Raw genomic sequence first — 15,029 nt, 5'->3', positions numbered from 1 at the left:
AGTGGAAGGAAGAGGTTCCGCCTCCCATCCTTCTTTTAACATATCTAAAAGCCAGTGGAAGCTTGGGGTACCTCCCGATAGGCAAAGAGCACAAGAGGCAAAAGTTGGTCCCAATTCCTACCGCCCGCGCTGACTACTTTACGTAGCATTTGTTTAAGCGTCTGATTGAAACGTTCTACCAACCCGTCAGTTTGCGGGTGATAGACAGACGTCTTAAGATGCGAAATACGGAGTAATCCGGCTACTTCCCTGAACGTATCCGAGGTGAAGGGAGTACCCTTGTCCGTGAGGACTTCTTTGGGTATTTCTACTCTAGAAAAAAGGTTTACCAGTTCCCGTGCGATATTTTTTGTGTTAGCAGAGCGCAATGGAACCGCCTCTGGGTATCGAGTCACGTAATCAACCATGACTAATATATACTTAAAGCCATGGCTTGAATGCTATGGTCTAATAGGCCCGCTGCGCGACACCCTTCAGGTACGGCGCCAAAATGGACGCCCAGTCCGCTCGCGGCCACTGGTTTCTAGAGGATTGCAGTGGCATAATGGATTCCCACAAGGCACCATGAAAATTGGAATTCTTGGACTCAGCCATGTTGGGTGCTGCCAGGGTTTGCTGCGGGGATTGGGGAGCCCTTCTTTATTAGGCTCTCACCTTACACAGAAAGTGCTTCTGAGCTACAGCTTCAGAACACCGGAAGTGCTTTTTGGGTGTAACATAGAAGGAGCTGCCTGCCACAACTCAAGGAGCTAGAGTTGGAGATAAAGCTTGCCTGAGGAGTGGAGGAGGTAGGAAGAGACAAAGAAAAAGGCAAAGACAAGGAGTGTTTCTTGGACCAGGGCATCACTGAGCTCCTGGACTGTCTGAGGTGCAACCTGGAGATGTTTGATGGACCAAAACAAAATGTCTCAGAGGTCTTCTGTTGTATTTAGGTCAGGAAAGTGAGTGTGGGGGCCAGTCAATGGTATCAATTCCTTCATCCTCCAGCAACTGCCTGCAAACTCTTGCCATATGAGGCCGGGTATTGTCGTGCGCCAGAAGGACCCCAGGACCCACTGCACCAGCATAGGGTCATGACAATGGGTCCAAGGATTTCATCCCAATATCTAATAGCAGTCAAGGTGCCGTTGTCTAGCCTGTAAAGGCCTGTGGGTCCACCAAGACCATCACTGACCCACCATCAAACTGGTTATGCTGAATGATGTTATAGGCAGCATAATGTTCTCCATGGCTTCTCCAGACCCTTTCACGTCTGTCACATGTGCTCAGGGTGAACCTGCTCTCATCTGTGAAAAGCACAGGGGCACCAGTGGTGGACCTGCCAAGTCTGGTATTCTATGGCAAATGCTAATTGAGCTCCACTGTGCCGGGCAGTGAGCACAGGGCCCACTAGAGGAAGTTGGGCCCTCGGACCACCCTCATGAAGTCTGTTTCTGATTGTTTGGTCAGAGACAATCACACCAGTGGCCTGCTGGAGGTCATTTTGTAGGGCTCTGGCAGTGCTCATCCTGTTCCTCCTTGTCCAAAGGAGCAGATAGTGGTCCTTCTGTTGGGTTAAGGACCTTCTACAGCCTTGTCCAGCTCTCCTAGAGTAACTGCCTGTCTCCTGGTATCTCCTCCATGCTCTTGAGACTGTGCTGGGAAACACAGCAAACCTTTTGGCAATGGCATGTATTGATGTGCATCCTGGAGAAGTTGGACTGCCTCTGCAACCAACCTCAGTAGGGTCCAGGTATCGCCTCATGCTACCAGTAGTGACACTGACCGTAGCCAAATGCAAAACTAGGGAAAAAGCAGTCAGATGAGGAGGGAAAAAACGTCAGTGGCCTCCACCTGTTAAACATTCATTCCTGTTTTGGGGGTCATCTCATTGTTGCCCCTCTGGTGCACCTATTGTTATTTTCATTAACACCAAAGCAGCTGAAACTGGTTAACTTCCCCCTCTGCTACTTAACTGACCAGATCAATAGCCCAGAAGTTTCATTGACTCGGTGCTATACTCGAATTAAAAAGTGTTCCTTTAATTTTTTTGAGTAGTTTTTTAAAATAGCAGCGGTCCTAGCAGTGACCCCTGAGAGACACCACCAAGTTCTATATGCCATTTTCTCCATGTCATATTACTCACAAATAATTGGCTGACTATTCTGCTGATGGACAGCTCTGCCTAAAAGTATAAATTATGAAAATATGTGCAAAATGACACATATCCAGTTTTTCAGGGATAGACATATCCCACCATGCCTCTTATTTACAAAATAACTGGTCAGTTTGAGCTAGGATTACAATGTGTTATAGACTGGGAGAAAAAAAAAAAGTATAATCTTAGATAGAATGCACAGAATGATAAATCAAAATTTAAAGCCTTGTCCAGCAAGTGCTGCTCAAAGTATTAAACATCTGTGAGTAAAAGTTTATCTTTGTAAAAAAATAACATTCACAGTTAAATTATCTTCTCTGAACAACTTGCAGAAAATGGCATTTCACTAATGTTATAAGGCAAAATGTCTACAGTCACAAAATGGTGATTTGTCTCTCCAGCACAGGCCAACACCTGGGGGACTTCAGCATGAGCTAATTACGGTGATTTGCTGTCTCCTCTGTAAAGGCAGAATGTGTAAACCACAAGTGGCAAAGTGTTGAAGATGTACTGCAAGACACCAGCTGCACTTCCAGCTCGTGTAAATGATTCCATATTAGAGAATGAGATCTTTTGCATGAACCTTTCTTATTATCTCTCCTAATTATCACCTACCAACTCATTTTACAAATAAATGCTCCTTATGCTGGATTCTCTTCTCTGTGTTGGATTCCTTCACTTCAAGCAGTGGTTCAAAACATCTGCTCTTCACAAACTTGACACACATAAGAGTACTCAAGCATCTCATTCTTACTTCCAGAAACATTTGAGAGCCCAGAATTAGTGGGCCATTGTGGTGGAGAGAACTCTTCATAAAAAAAAAAGTAAATCATATTTCAATTATGCTTTATTATTTCTAAAAATATCTTTTTCATAGTTTTAGTTCATTATCTTAGAGAAATCATTATGCCTAGATTATAAAATTCCTTACCACCTGCTCAGAGTTGGGTAGTAACAAGTTACATTTACTCCGTTACATTTACTTGAGTAACTTTTTAAAACAATTGTACTTCTAAGAGTAGTTTTACTGCACCATACTTTTTACTTTTACTTGAGTACATTTGTAAAGAAGAAACACTACTCTTACTCTGCTACATTGAGCAACACTCGAATCGTTACTTTTTTTCCATTAGATAGGCTATATTTTTGCGAGAGAAGCCGCCAGTGGATCTACTGCATGACTGTTACCTGTGTCATTCAGAATTGACTTTAAAATTCTGCTTATGGTTTATAAAGCTTTAATAATCTCGCCCCGGCTTATATATCGGAATGTCTGACACCTTATATTCCAAATCGTAACCTCAGATCCTCAACTGAGTGTCTCCTTAGAATTCCAAGAGCAAAAACTTAAAAGAAGTGGTGAGGCGGCCTTCTGCTGTTATGCACCTAAAATCTGGAATAGCCTGCCAGTAGGAATTCGCCAGGCTAATACAGTGGAGCACTTTGAAAAACTACTGAAAACACATTACTTTAACATGGCCTTCTCATAACTTCACTGTAATTTAATCCTGACACTCTGTATATCCAATTCATTATAATAACTATTCATTCAAAAACTGTACTAACCCCTACTCTCTCTTCTGTTTCCTTTTCCGGTGTCCTGTTGGTGGTGGCGCACGCCACCACCATCTACCCAAAGCACCATGATGTCCCAACAATGATGGATGGATTAAAAGCCAGAAGTCTGTATGACCATCAGCATCAAGTGACTCCATGAGAACCCTAACTACAAAGAGGACTATTTCATTCATGTTAGGTAGAATGTCCAGAGGGGACTGGGCGGTCTCGTGGCCTGGAACCCCCTACAGATTTTATTTTTTTTCTCCAGCCTTCTGGAGTTTTTTTTTGTTTTTTCTGTCCACCCTGGCCATCGGACCTTACTCCTTTCTATGTTAACTAATGTTGTCTTATTTTTAATTTCTTATTTTGTCTTTTTTTTTTTTTTTTCTTCATTATGTAAAGCACTTTGAGCTACTTTTTGTATGAAAATGTGCTATATAAATAAATGTTGTTGTTGTTGTTTCACCAATCAGACGTAGCAACAATAATCACATGGCTCCGTTCACAAATCAGAAGTAGCCATGCAGTCACATGACCACACACAAACTGTCACGGCATAGTGGCACAAACTCCTCACAGACAGCAGACAGGGAAAGAAAGAATACTGTACATGAAAAATGAGAGCCAACTCCTGCTGAAGCTTAACTATCACTTCACTGAGCAAGCAAGCTGAGCAAGCAAGTTTTAATCAAACATACACAGACAAAGACAGTCAAGGTAAAGTGAGACTTCTTGTACGTGCACAAGCTACCTTGTTCTAATGTTATTTTCTATCAGCTGTGGAGGGCTATTTGGAGGGCAAGTGAATATGCAGTATTATGCTGTCAGTGCACAGTATATCTTGTCACTATAAGTAGTTTGCACTGTTCAAACATACATGTTACCAACTACTGGTACTGGCTTCAAAAGCTTTGTTGTGAAAAACTGAGATTTGGAACTTTGTGTTATTTGTGTATCTTTATTTTGTAAAGATGTTATTTATTTTTACTCATTTCTTATTTTATTATTTGGAAATAGCAGAATTTGCACCTTATTTTATATTTTTGTCTGTCTTATTGCAACATTTCTAAAATATAAATAATTTATTATGATCAAACAGTTACTCAGTACTTGAGTAGTCTTTTCACCAAGTACTTTTTTTACTTTTACTTGAGTAATTTTTTGGGTGACTACTTTTTACTTCTACTTGAGTAATATTATTTTGAAGTAATGCTACTCTTACTTGAGTACAATTTTTAGCTACTCTACCCACCTCTGCACCTGCTGGTTCGCTTTGCATTTCAATACAGTTTGCCTGTTTATGGAGAAAGAAACAAATGTTGGAATTTGAAGAAGCAAGTCAAGTAAAATTAAAGAAAACAAAATCCATCAGCATGAGAAAGGAGTTATTAATGAAGAAAGTATGGTAGGCAGAATGAAAACCTGCAGCCACTGTGGCCCTCTAAGGTCCGAGTTTGGCACCCCTGACACAGGATGTGGTTCTTCACATACTGTCAACACTGTGAGGAAACAAGAAGCCTTGAATTCTTAAAATTCGTGAGACTGGTTTACAAAATTAGAACTGAAGCTCTTTTTTTAGCACCTACTCAATACACATTCATTACATTAATAGTGCAAACCCCAAAGCTTGTAAAAATACGACCAAACATTTTAGATGGAATTCCAGGGTGATCAAAGGGGCTCTGTGGGTTAACCAAATTATACATCTGGCTCAATTAAGCTATTTTAATGATAAAATTCTTCATTAAATTTTTGAATTTAGAACTTTTGTTATTCTCTAATAATAGATGGAGACATCACCCTGACAACTAAAGTCAGCTAAAACAGAGAATGATGGAAAAGCAGCTTCTAGAATTTGAAAGCTGACATTTCTAAACACTGTTATTTAATTCAATTCAGGATATTCTGAAAGAAATGGAGGACAGAAAAGGATCTATAGCAGCTGGTAATAACGATTACCATTGTTTTATTTTCTGTAATTTTAGATATTCTACAGGATGTGAGGTTACAATGTAGTCAAACTGAGAAATATGGTGGGACTTACTATTTTATTCTTTTACATTTGTACTCATACCGAGTGGCGAGTCACTTCAACTACCCCAATATGTAGCACCCACCTTGATGATGTGATGGAGCCATTTTTGAATCAGTACGCAAACTACACATTAGATATTAGGTGATGAAGGGGTGAGACAGATGGGACAGATGATGATTACGGGCCAGAATGACTAGGCTGTGGTGAGCAGTTTAGTCAGGACATTTGAAAACACCTTACTATTTACGAAAGATGCCCAGGGATCTTTAATGACCACAGGGAGTCAGGACCTTAGCGTTACATCTCATCCAAAGGGCAGTGCCAATTTTTAAAGCACAGTGTTCCTGTCACAGCACTGAGGCATTAATGTCCACACATAGACCACAAGGCAAGCACCTCCCTGCTGGCCTTGCCAACACCTCTTCCAGCAGCAACCAAAGCTTTTCCTAGATGGTCTCCCATTCAAGTTCTGCCTTGGCCCATATATGCTTAGCTTCGGGTGGATTGTCACTTTTTTCCTGTGACAGGGAACTAGACAAGCAGGTTAGAAAACAAAATGTGTGAACAAGCTTCTATTAAATGGCTTTTCAGATTCACCAGCACACACATTAAGGGTGGATGAAACAGAAGATGTCACTAAGTAAATGACATTTCATAAATGAGGCCTATTCTTTGTGTTAATGTTTCACAAGCAGTGAGAGATAGGTAGCCAATTAGAGACCTGGGATGATTAGAGGTCCAGAATGACTAGACCGTGGTGGGAAAGTTAGCCAGGACATCAAGACCTGAAATTGTTCTCAATGAATCCATGAACCAAGGCTAGAGGTGTTGAAAGGGAGGTGGAGATATGCTCTAGAGAGGAGAGATCAGTAGGACAAAGACAGAATACATGTGTGTAAATGAGAGGAAGGTCAGAGGAATGGTGAGGATGCTGGGTGTAGAATAGGCAAAGTGGAGGAGTTGAAATACCTGGGATCTACAGTACAGAGTAACGGGGAGTGTGAAAGAGAGGTGATGAAGAGAGTGCAGGCAGGGTGGTGTGTGTGGATAAGAGTGACAGGAGTGATTTGTGACAGATGGGTATCAGCAAGAGTGAAAGGGAAGATCTACAGGACGGTAGTGAGACCAGCTATGTTATATGGATTGGAGATGGTGGCACTGACCAGAAAGCAGGAGACAGAGCCGGAGGTAGTAGAGTTAAAGATGCTAAGATTTGCATTGGGTGTGACGAGGATGGACAGGATTAGAAATGAGGACATTAGAGGGTCAGCTCAGGTTGGATAGTTGGGAGAAAAAGTCAGAGAGGCAAGATGGCGTTGGTTTGGACATGTGCAGAGGAGAGATGCTGAGTATATTGAGAGAAGGATGATAAGGATAGAGCTGCCAGGGAAGAGGAAAAGAGGAAGGCCTAAAAGAAGGTTTATGGATGTGGTGAGTGAGGACAAGCAGGTGATGGGTGTAACAGAACAAGATGACAGGAAGAGATGGAAAAAGATGACCTGTTGTGTCAACCCCTAACGGGAGCAGTCGAAAGAATAAGAAGAAGAAAAAGAAGAAGAGTTTAACCTTGTTTTTTAAAGGATTATTTATTTATTGAATATTTTACCTTCCACGTTGCACATCATTTTATGGATTATTTATTTGGGGATATCTGCAACTTTTGGACACTGTTTTGTTTTTAAATAAAATCACTTGCACTACCCCTTGCTAACTGTGTGTGTGTGTCCTCATTTACCCAGCTCATCCTCTCGTCCGTTATCTGCATTTCTGAGTTCAAGTGGCTCCTGGAAGTAACTAAGGAGTGTGGAGCCAACTCGGACTGTCACACAGTAATGAAGCTGTTTCAGAACTTTATTTCTGCAGAACAGTAAAGTGGAAGGGGAAGTGCAGTCAAAATGGATCTCTGAAACACACTATCAGCAATTAAAGTGGAGACACGTGCAACTTGTCAGGATCTGATATTGTGACACTCTTGATGACCTGTTTGTAAAATGTCTTAATGTTTTTATGTTTTATTATGACACTACTGCATTCATCACTTCATTCAGAAGGAGAATTAAACTTGAATTGCTTATTTTGAGCAGAGAGATCTTGGTGGTCATAACTCAGTAAGAAATGATTTAAGTCCTCATGTAGGTTTTTCCTATATGTATACATTAACTATATGCTACCAATGATTCTGAAGTTTAGGAAGTATTCTAACTACTCAGAGGCTAAAATTGAACTACCAGTGGTTGGACAGGGTGTGCTTTTTTAGGTTTCTTGCCTAGTCTGTATAGACTACCGTGGTTTGTGGTTAGTTACAGTGCCACCCACCTACAATCCACCCTGAATATAAAGACAGGACCTGCAAAGTTAAGCTACAAAGACAGTCAGAGATGAAAACCATGCTGGGAGTTTACTGGATTACCACCCTTGCCATCTGTGTCACACTGGGAGGTAAGCTGAGATGGTGTTTAGACTTAAACTAGAGGCCTGAATGTTTCAGATATTTCATTCTGTGGTCTCAAAGTTTAACTTTATAAAATATTCCAGAAAATCTTAAAGATCTGAATCTGAATATTAGTCACCCTCTGTAATATTCAATGTCGTGTCCAGCCATCAGGTATTTACATTCTCTTTTTTTAGGTGTCACTGGTGATAAGATCATTGATGGGAAAGAAGCGAAACCTCACAGCCGACCATACATGGCCTTCTTGCATATAGGAAAGGTTGGAAAAATATGTGGTGGTTTCCTCATTCACCCAAACTTCATTCTGACAGCAGCTCACTGCCAGAGACAGTAAGTTTCTTCATGACTTGCCTTCCTGCCAGCTATCATGTCTTTATTATACCCATATGTTAATTTATAATAATGTCTGTAAATCAACAAATTGAAAGCAAACCTCCTGAACAATTAAAAACTCATTTTATTAGTGATGCATGCTTAAGAAAATATGCTTAATCAAATTAGAAATGGACTAAAATGTTTATATTTAAAATAAGCACTCAGTATTGTCACTCACTAGGGAGAAAAACCAGAGACTAAGAATTGGTAATAAATTGAGAAACCAGTGAGGTTAACAGACCTCCTTTAGTAAAAGCTAGACAAATGTTTGTATATTTTAACACAAAAAGATTTGCAAACAGCTGTTTCAGTAACAAATTTCTTTCATATGGATACTTTTTATTGACAAATTTGAAATTTTAAGTGAGGACAGGAGTCGCATGTGTACAATAACAGCACAGAATGGCAACAAGGTAAACACAGGCTAATAAATGCAGAGGGTATTTTTAGGAGTTGTTTAAGTGTTTTAAAGTATTTTTACTTTTCATCTTGTCATCTTCAAAATGAAACTAATAAAAGAAACACTTCAACGTAGAATGATTGCACATCAGTGAATAACTCTTGCTAAAGTAGATTGGTATCTGAACTATGAGCTTTAAATTAATTACATTTCTATAGCACTGTTCTTGCTACTCAAAGCACTTGGACAGATGAGAACTACGTCAACCACAACTAACATGTTGCACCCACCTGGATGATGCGACAGCAGCCAGTATTGCATCCGTATACTCACCACACATTAGCTGCTAGATGGTGAAGGGGTGAGAGACATAGCCAGTTAGAGACAGGGGTCAGAATTGAAAAGGCTGTGGTGGGTAATTTGGCCAGTGCATAAATGTATATTCAGAAAGGGGTATTCACAATAAAAAGTACCAGAAATACACAATTTTGGAACACTTCTATGGCAAGGGGTTCTACAATTTAAAATGATGGACACCTCCACTATGTAAGGAGCACTAACTAGTTAATAGATTCTGATGTGCCCATTAACCCAATACATTAATTAATATCAGTTAGGAGCTTGTTTAAGATCATCACATAGCCCGAGGAGCATAATACAATATAGTAAAATGAAACAACCCCCAGAATTACATAACTGAGCACATATAATATATACTAAAAGCTGATACATATGTATACTATTTGTGGATGGTTTCGGGACAAAAAACAATCCAAAGACTCCCTAGCAGTTTATATATTCATGAATTCTGAGAGGCATCAGTTAATTCCTAAGAATTACTCAGTGCAGAGGACGTGAACCCACCTGTACTTGCTTTTCGTAAGAAGACACTGGCGATGCCATATCTTAGCCATATTACTGGCATTTGAGTCCTTTTAATCTTGCATGTTGTTGAGCTGCAGCATTTGCTTCGTTTTGATGTTGTGTCTCTATATCTGTGTCATTAGCATGATGTCGCTATTGTATGCATGAGTCCCATGCAAGTACTGGTTGTGTTCAAACATGCTTAGCTACAAGTGGATGACCATTTCTGAAATGCATGTGGTAAGGCCGAGCTTGATGAGTTGTATCTCCAGTTTCTCAAGAATTCCTTTGTCTTTGGGTCTCTTGTGCTTTTGACTGTTTAAATGCTTTTTCCATCATTTCTTTACTGAATGTGCTGCTTCAGGGAAGAGACACAAATAGGCAAAGATCTGGGCACAAGATAAGAACCCATCATTGCTTTACCCAACTTTATCTCAAGACACATATTTGATACCTAAAAATTCTAGAAATAAAAGTAAAGCAACCTTACAACACATTGGTTTATAAAGTGGAAAAAAACTCCCCAGAATAAACTTTACTGTAGTGAAAATGAATCGATGTTCTTCTGCTGTCAGATGGCAGTGTTACCTACTGCACCATCATATTGCAAAGCAAATTTTTTTTGTGTTTTAGTCTTAGTTGGTGCAGTTTCTCTCAAAGTATTTCAGGGTGGCTTTTGAGCTCAGTCATAGTTTCATTTTATATTTTGTGTTAATATTGGAGTGTGGCTTCACATTCCTTGAGACACGTCAAGGAGCCACTTGAACCTGGAACCATCGATAACATACCTGGCAAGTGAAGACTCACACAGTCTAGAGGTGGTGTGACTGTACAGGTGCTTTTATTCCGAAACAAAACAAACAAGAATTTGAAATGCCAATGTGCAAATTCAATGCTGTGTCTCTTCTTAATAAATGAATACTCCAGAATAAAACCAAGTAAAATGTGAACATTATGGAGGCTAAAAAGGCCAAAATCAGACAATTAATTTTCCATTAAAATCCAGGTTAAAATCAAGGGCAGAAAAATATCCTTTAAAATGTAATCCATACTGAAAGGAAAAAAAAAACAGATGTCTCCTCTGCTTATCCCGGATTGAACCCTGTAGCATGAGGAGACACAGTCAGCCATTAAATCCTGGTTCAGGTCCCCTACCACCAGTCCCTCCGTGTAGTGCATGGTGTCACACCAAGCCTTGCTCCTACTCCTGCTGTCATTCCCTTGATATCCAGGGAAGCCACAACCGGAGAGACCTCTACTCCTTAGGTGCTCACCAAAGTACAACCTTCGGGGCCATTCCCACTCCCTAGCTATTTATTCATTGAAAATGCACATGCCACAGACCTGCTATATCACATGCCTCCTCCACAGGACTATTAAGTCAATGATGAAGACACACCAGCAGGAGTTGGTTGTCACAATTTCAGATGAGAAGATAAGTCTCTGCTCTAAATTAAAATGCATTTCCCAGTCCCAAGCTGTGTACAATAGGCTTGAAATGGTAGGCAGACAGGGTGCCAGTCCATCACATGGCAAACACACAAACGCACTTCCGGGTCAGTTTAGCATCACCAATCCAACTAACCTGCATGTCTTTGAACTGTTGGATGAAACTGGAGCACCCAGAGGAAACTGCACAGACACAGGAAGAACATGAAAACTCCACACAGGGAGGACCAGGACACAAACCCTGGTCCTCTTACTATGAGGCAGCAACGCTGCCACTGCCCCACCCATCCCATCATTGTGGCCAATAAATTTACATTTCGACTTTCCTTCAGGTACTTCTTGTAAAAATGTTATGCATAAGAAATTTAAACTATAATTAGTGACAGACCCTCTACAACTAACAACAGCACATCAATCAATGCCAGTTTTACATTACTTGAATCGGAATACACTGTCTATAAAAGCTGTTGAGCCACAACAAACCTGTTTAAGCTTCTTTTTTAACTGTTTAATTGTAAAGAACTGTTATTATTATTAATATTACTAGGGACCTCTGCCCCCTGCTCACTTTGCTCGCTCACCCACCCCCAGGTTTGGTTATCCAGATATACAATTTAAAGAGATTGTTATTTTCACTTGAATTGTTACATACTCTTTTGATTCTATGTTGCATCGCTTCTCTGTGATCATAAATATACACCTGACTAAATTGTGGTTTCTTCGAAATTAAACTTATCGTAGCTTTAATTGTTGCGGGACCACAGATTCTCATAGCATATGGTCCATTATTGTGTAAATCTACGTTTTGAGCACTGAATGATTCAAACGCGAAAAGATTATTGTAGACTCGGATATTTTGCCTGTAGTGTTTGTGGACTTCGCTTTTATCAAACAACAAATCTTTTAATTCTTGTGGATAGGCCTCTTCATTGGGAAGAAACACCACTTTCCCTAATGGCAATATGAATTAGACGATCTACAAGTCTCCGACTTAAACTTTAAAGCCGAACAATATCTGCATACTTCTGACATATCACCTATGTCCATATATTCGATCTCTTTTTGCTGTTCTGTTGTTTCACCAAGTAATAATTTCCGTTTGTTTGTGCTAATGCGATCTTTACTTTCTTTTTTTTGATAGTTTCGAATTTTACTACTTTCAATTTCTTTAACTTGCTCTGTATGTGTATTGCACCAATGTTTTTTTTTCTGAGTATTTCGAATTCCACTGCTTTCATAATCTCTAACCTGCTCTACTTGTGTATCATGCCAACGTTTTTGAATGTCTTTATGAAGTCTTTTATTTCTGACCCCAATTGGACCTACAAGGTTTTCAGTTCCTCTTGATCCAGGCTGATTATTACTTTCTCTTATTTTCAGAATTTGCACATAGATTATTATTGTTCTTTTTTGCATTCTTTTTTGCCTTCTTTTCTCTCCAACGCTTTTGGGTTTCTTCTCGCTTAGTCGTTGACGTGCCATCTAGAACCTATAACATTTTTAAGAGCTGAGAGCACATGGAGTGTGTCTGCCAAAAGCATTCCAACAACTGAGAGGTTAAATGTCGGTGATCTTGTTTTAAATTGGTTGTTCTTGCGGGACATCAAAGTGTCTTTCCGAGAAGGTCACGTCTCAAACCAAGATTTTTTTACATAATAGAGAGATTATTATTATTATTATTATTATTATCATTATTATTATCTGATATTGTAAAATTAAAAAGCATGGATTTTCATGTAGTTGCATTCTATTATCGCTGATATTTTTTCAATTTGATTGTACAAAAGTATTTAATAACCAAAAACTTGGCAGCTGACTTTTTGATGTAATCAAAAAAAGTTAAAATGCCTCGGATCTGTTGGCCTAATACATCCATCCATCCTTTATCCTTCCATTATCCAACCCACATTATCCTAACTACAGGGTCACAGGAGCCAGTCCCAGCCAACACAGGGCGCAAGGCAGGAAACAAACCCCGGGCAGGGAGCCAGCCCACCGCAGGGTGCACACACACACCAAGCAGACACTAGGGACAATTTAGGATTGCCAATGCACCTAACCTGCATGTCATTGGACTGTGGGAGGAAACCGGAGTACCCGGAGATACCCACGCAGACATGGGGGAGAACATGCAAACTCACGCAGGGAGGACCCAGGAAGTGAACCCGGGTCTCCTAAATGCTAGGCAACAGCGCTACCACTGCACCACTGTGCCGACCTGGCCTAATACACCTAAACGTTATACCATGCAAACATTTTCTAAGTTGTTTTTCTCTCCTTATGTCTTAAAATGGTCAAGCTTAGAACAATCCTACAATGGCTTTTGTTTTTTGCCACTGATGGGTTTTGTTTACAGTATTTCAATTATCAGCATTTTTTGTTTGTTTTATCATATTTAAGTGATGATCTGTTTGGTCTCTTCATGAACCACTCTCCCTGTACTCCTCCCTGACTTATCTGCTGTCTTTTATTCAACAGGAATATTAATGTTCTTCTGGGAGCTCATGATTTCTCAAAAAACGAGGAGTCCCAACAGGTGATACCAGTAGAGGCAATCATCCCCCATAAATGTTTTGACAATTTAACCCTAGCCAATGACATCATGCTTTTAAAGGTGAGTGTCACTGTGAGCACAGCGGGGCGAGGGGACACAACAAACAGGGGTTTATTCCACATTTGTCGTCTGAGCCCAAAGCTCTCTCAATGTTCTATTTCCTTTCTTGTCTTCAAACAACAGGAAGTCCTTCATTTAGGTCTGATTTAACTGGTATGTGTGCAGTTCATTGCCATCACTTTGACTTAAATACATTTCCATGATGGACACTGTACTGTCTGTATATGACATCTTTGACAGTATGGTATTCAGTCCTCCCACTGGCTTACTAAACGTTTCTCTTTTTCTTTTGCTTTGATTATTTAAACAATATAAGTGATGCATGAAAAATAGAAGACAAACAAAATTCCCCCTGCCTATCATTTGTAACCATGCTGTGATGTGCTTAGTAGGCACCAGGGATGAGAGCTCACACTGACTTCATCCTGAATTTTTGTCTTTTGCAAAAGTTGAAGTACAGGGCCAATATCACACACGCAGTGAAGACAATCAGAATTCCGAAGAGAGATGAAGACTTCAGCATTTGTAAATGCTCGGTGGCAGGATGGGGATACGCTAAAACCAATGGGAACGACAACAGTGTGCTGAGAGAGGTGAAGGTCCGGGTAGACTTTCTGTCTGCTACTCACATCTTTGAAAGAGGCCCCGGAATAGTTGGCGCCTGTAATGTAAGTCAATATTGGTTTTCTTCCTAAGTAAAATGCTAGGCAGGGAAGTTTGATTTGCCTTATTCTTCAGCTGTTATTTTTTTCTAAATTCCCCCCAAAATAAATATTTTATATTTCAGGGAGATTCAGGAGGACCTCTGGCTTGTCATGGCATTTTGAATATGCCGACAGCTGTGGGGATTGTGTCTTATGCCTCAAAAGGATGTGACGATCCACAAAGTATTGCCTACATAAGGGTGTCTGCATACTGGGACTGGATCCAAATGACAATCAAGAAATACTCTGCTGCTTGATGTCTCTGCCAAAGCCAGTATGACCCAATAAGCCAGCTGAGATCCTGAGCCTTGATCTAGCACCACAGTCACTCACAGGCAGAGAGTGAGGAATGCTGGGTAGGTTTTCCACTGTCCTCAAATCATCCTCACCAGCACATCATAACTACTTTTCTGCTTCAATAAAGTCTGCAATGCAAGGC

At 40.2% G+C, this 15,029-nt stretch overlaps 2 protein-coding genes across 3 annotated transcripts in view; one reads left to right on the top strand and one right to left on the bottom strand.

Annotated features, from left to right (window-relative positions):
• LOC114661558 (duodenase-1-like) overlaps positions 1 to 15,029 on the bottom strand; it is a 271,168-nt gene that overhangs the window by 229,820 nt on the left and 26,319 nt on the right. The window lies entirely within an intron of this gene.
• On the top strand, positions 8,105 to 15,021 carry LOC114662715 (duodenase-1-like). The gene is made up of 5 exons (XM_028816347.2): positions 8,105 to 8,171; positions 8,361 to 8,514; positions 13,751 to 13,886; positions 14,336 to 14,554; positions 14,674 to 15,021. The coding sequence occupies exons 1-5, from the start codon at positions 8,111 to 8,113 to the stop codon at positions 14,845 to 14,847; spliced, it is 744 nt and encodes a 247-aa protein (XP_028672180.1). The 5' UTR covers positions 8,105 to 8,110; the 3' UTR covers positions 14,848 to 15,021.

This window comes from Erpetoichthys calabaricus, chromosome 12 (assembly GCF_900747795.2).
Source record: "Erpetoichthys calabaricus chromosome 12, fErpCal1.3, whole genome shotgun sequence".
Lineage (NCBI taxonomy): Eukaryota > Metazoa > Chordata > Cladistia > Polypteriformes > Polypteridae > Erpetoichthys > Erpetoichthys calabaricus.
The sequence above is the reverse complement of the archived record's forward strand: the minus strand, read 5'-3'. Positions and strand labels throughout refer to the sequence as shown.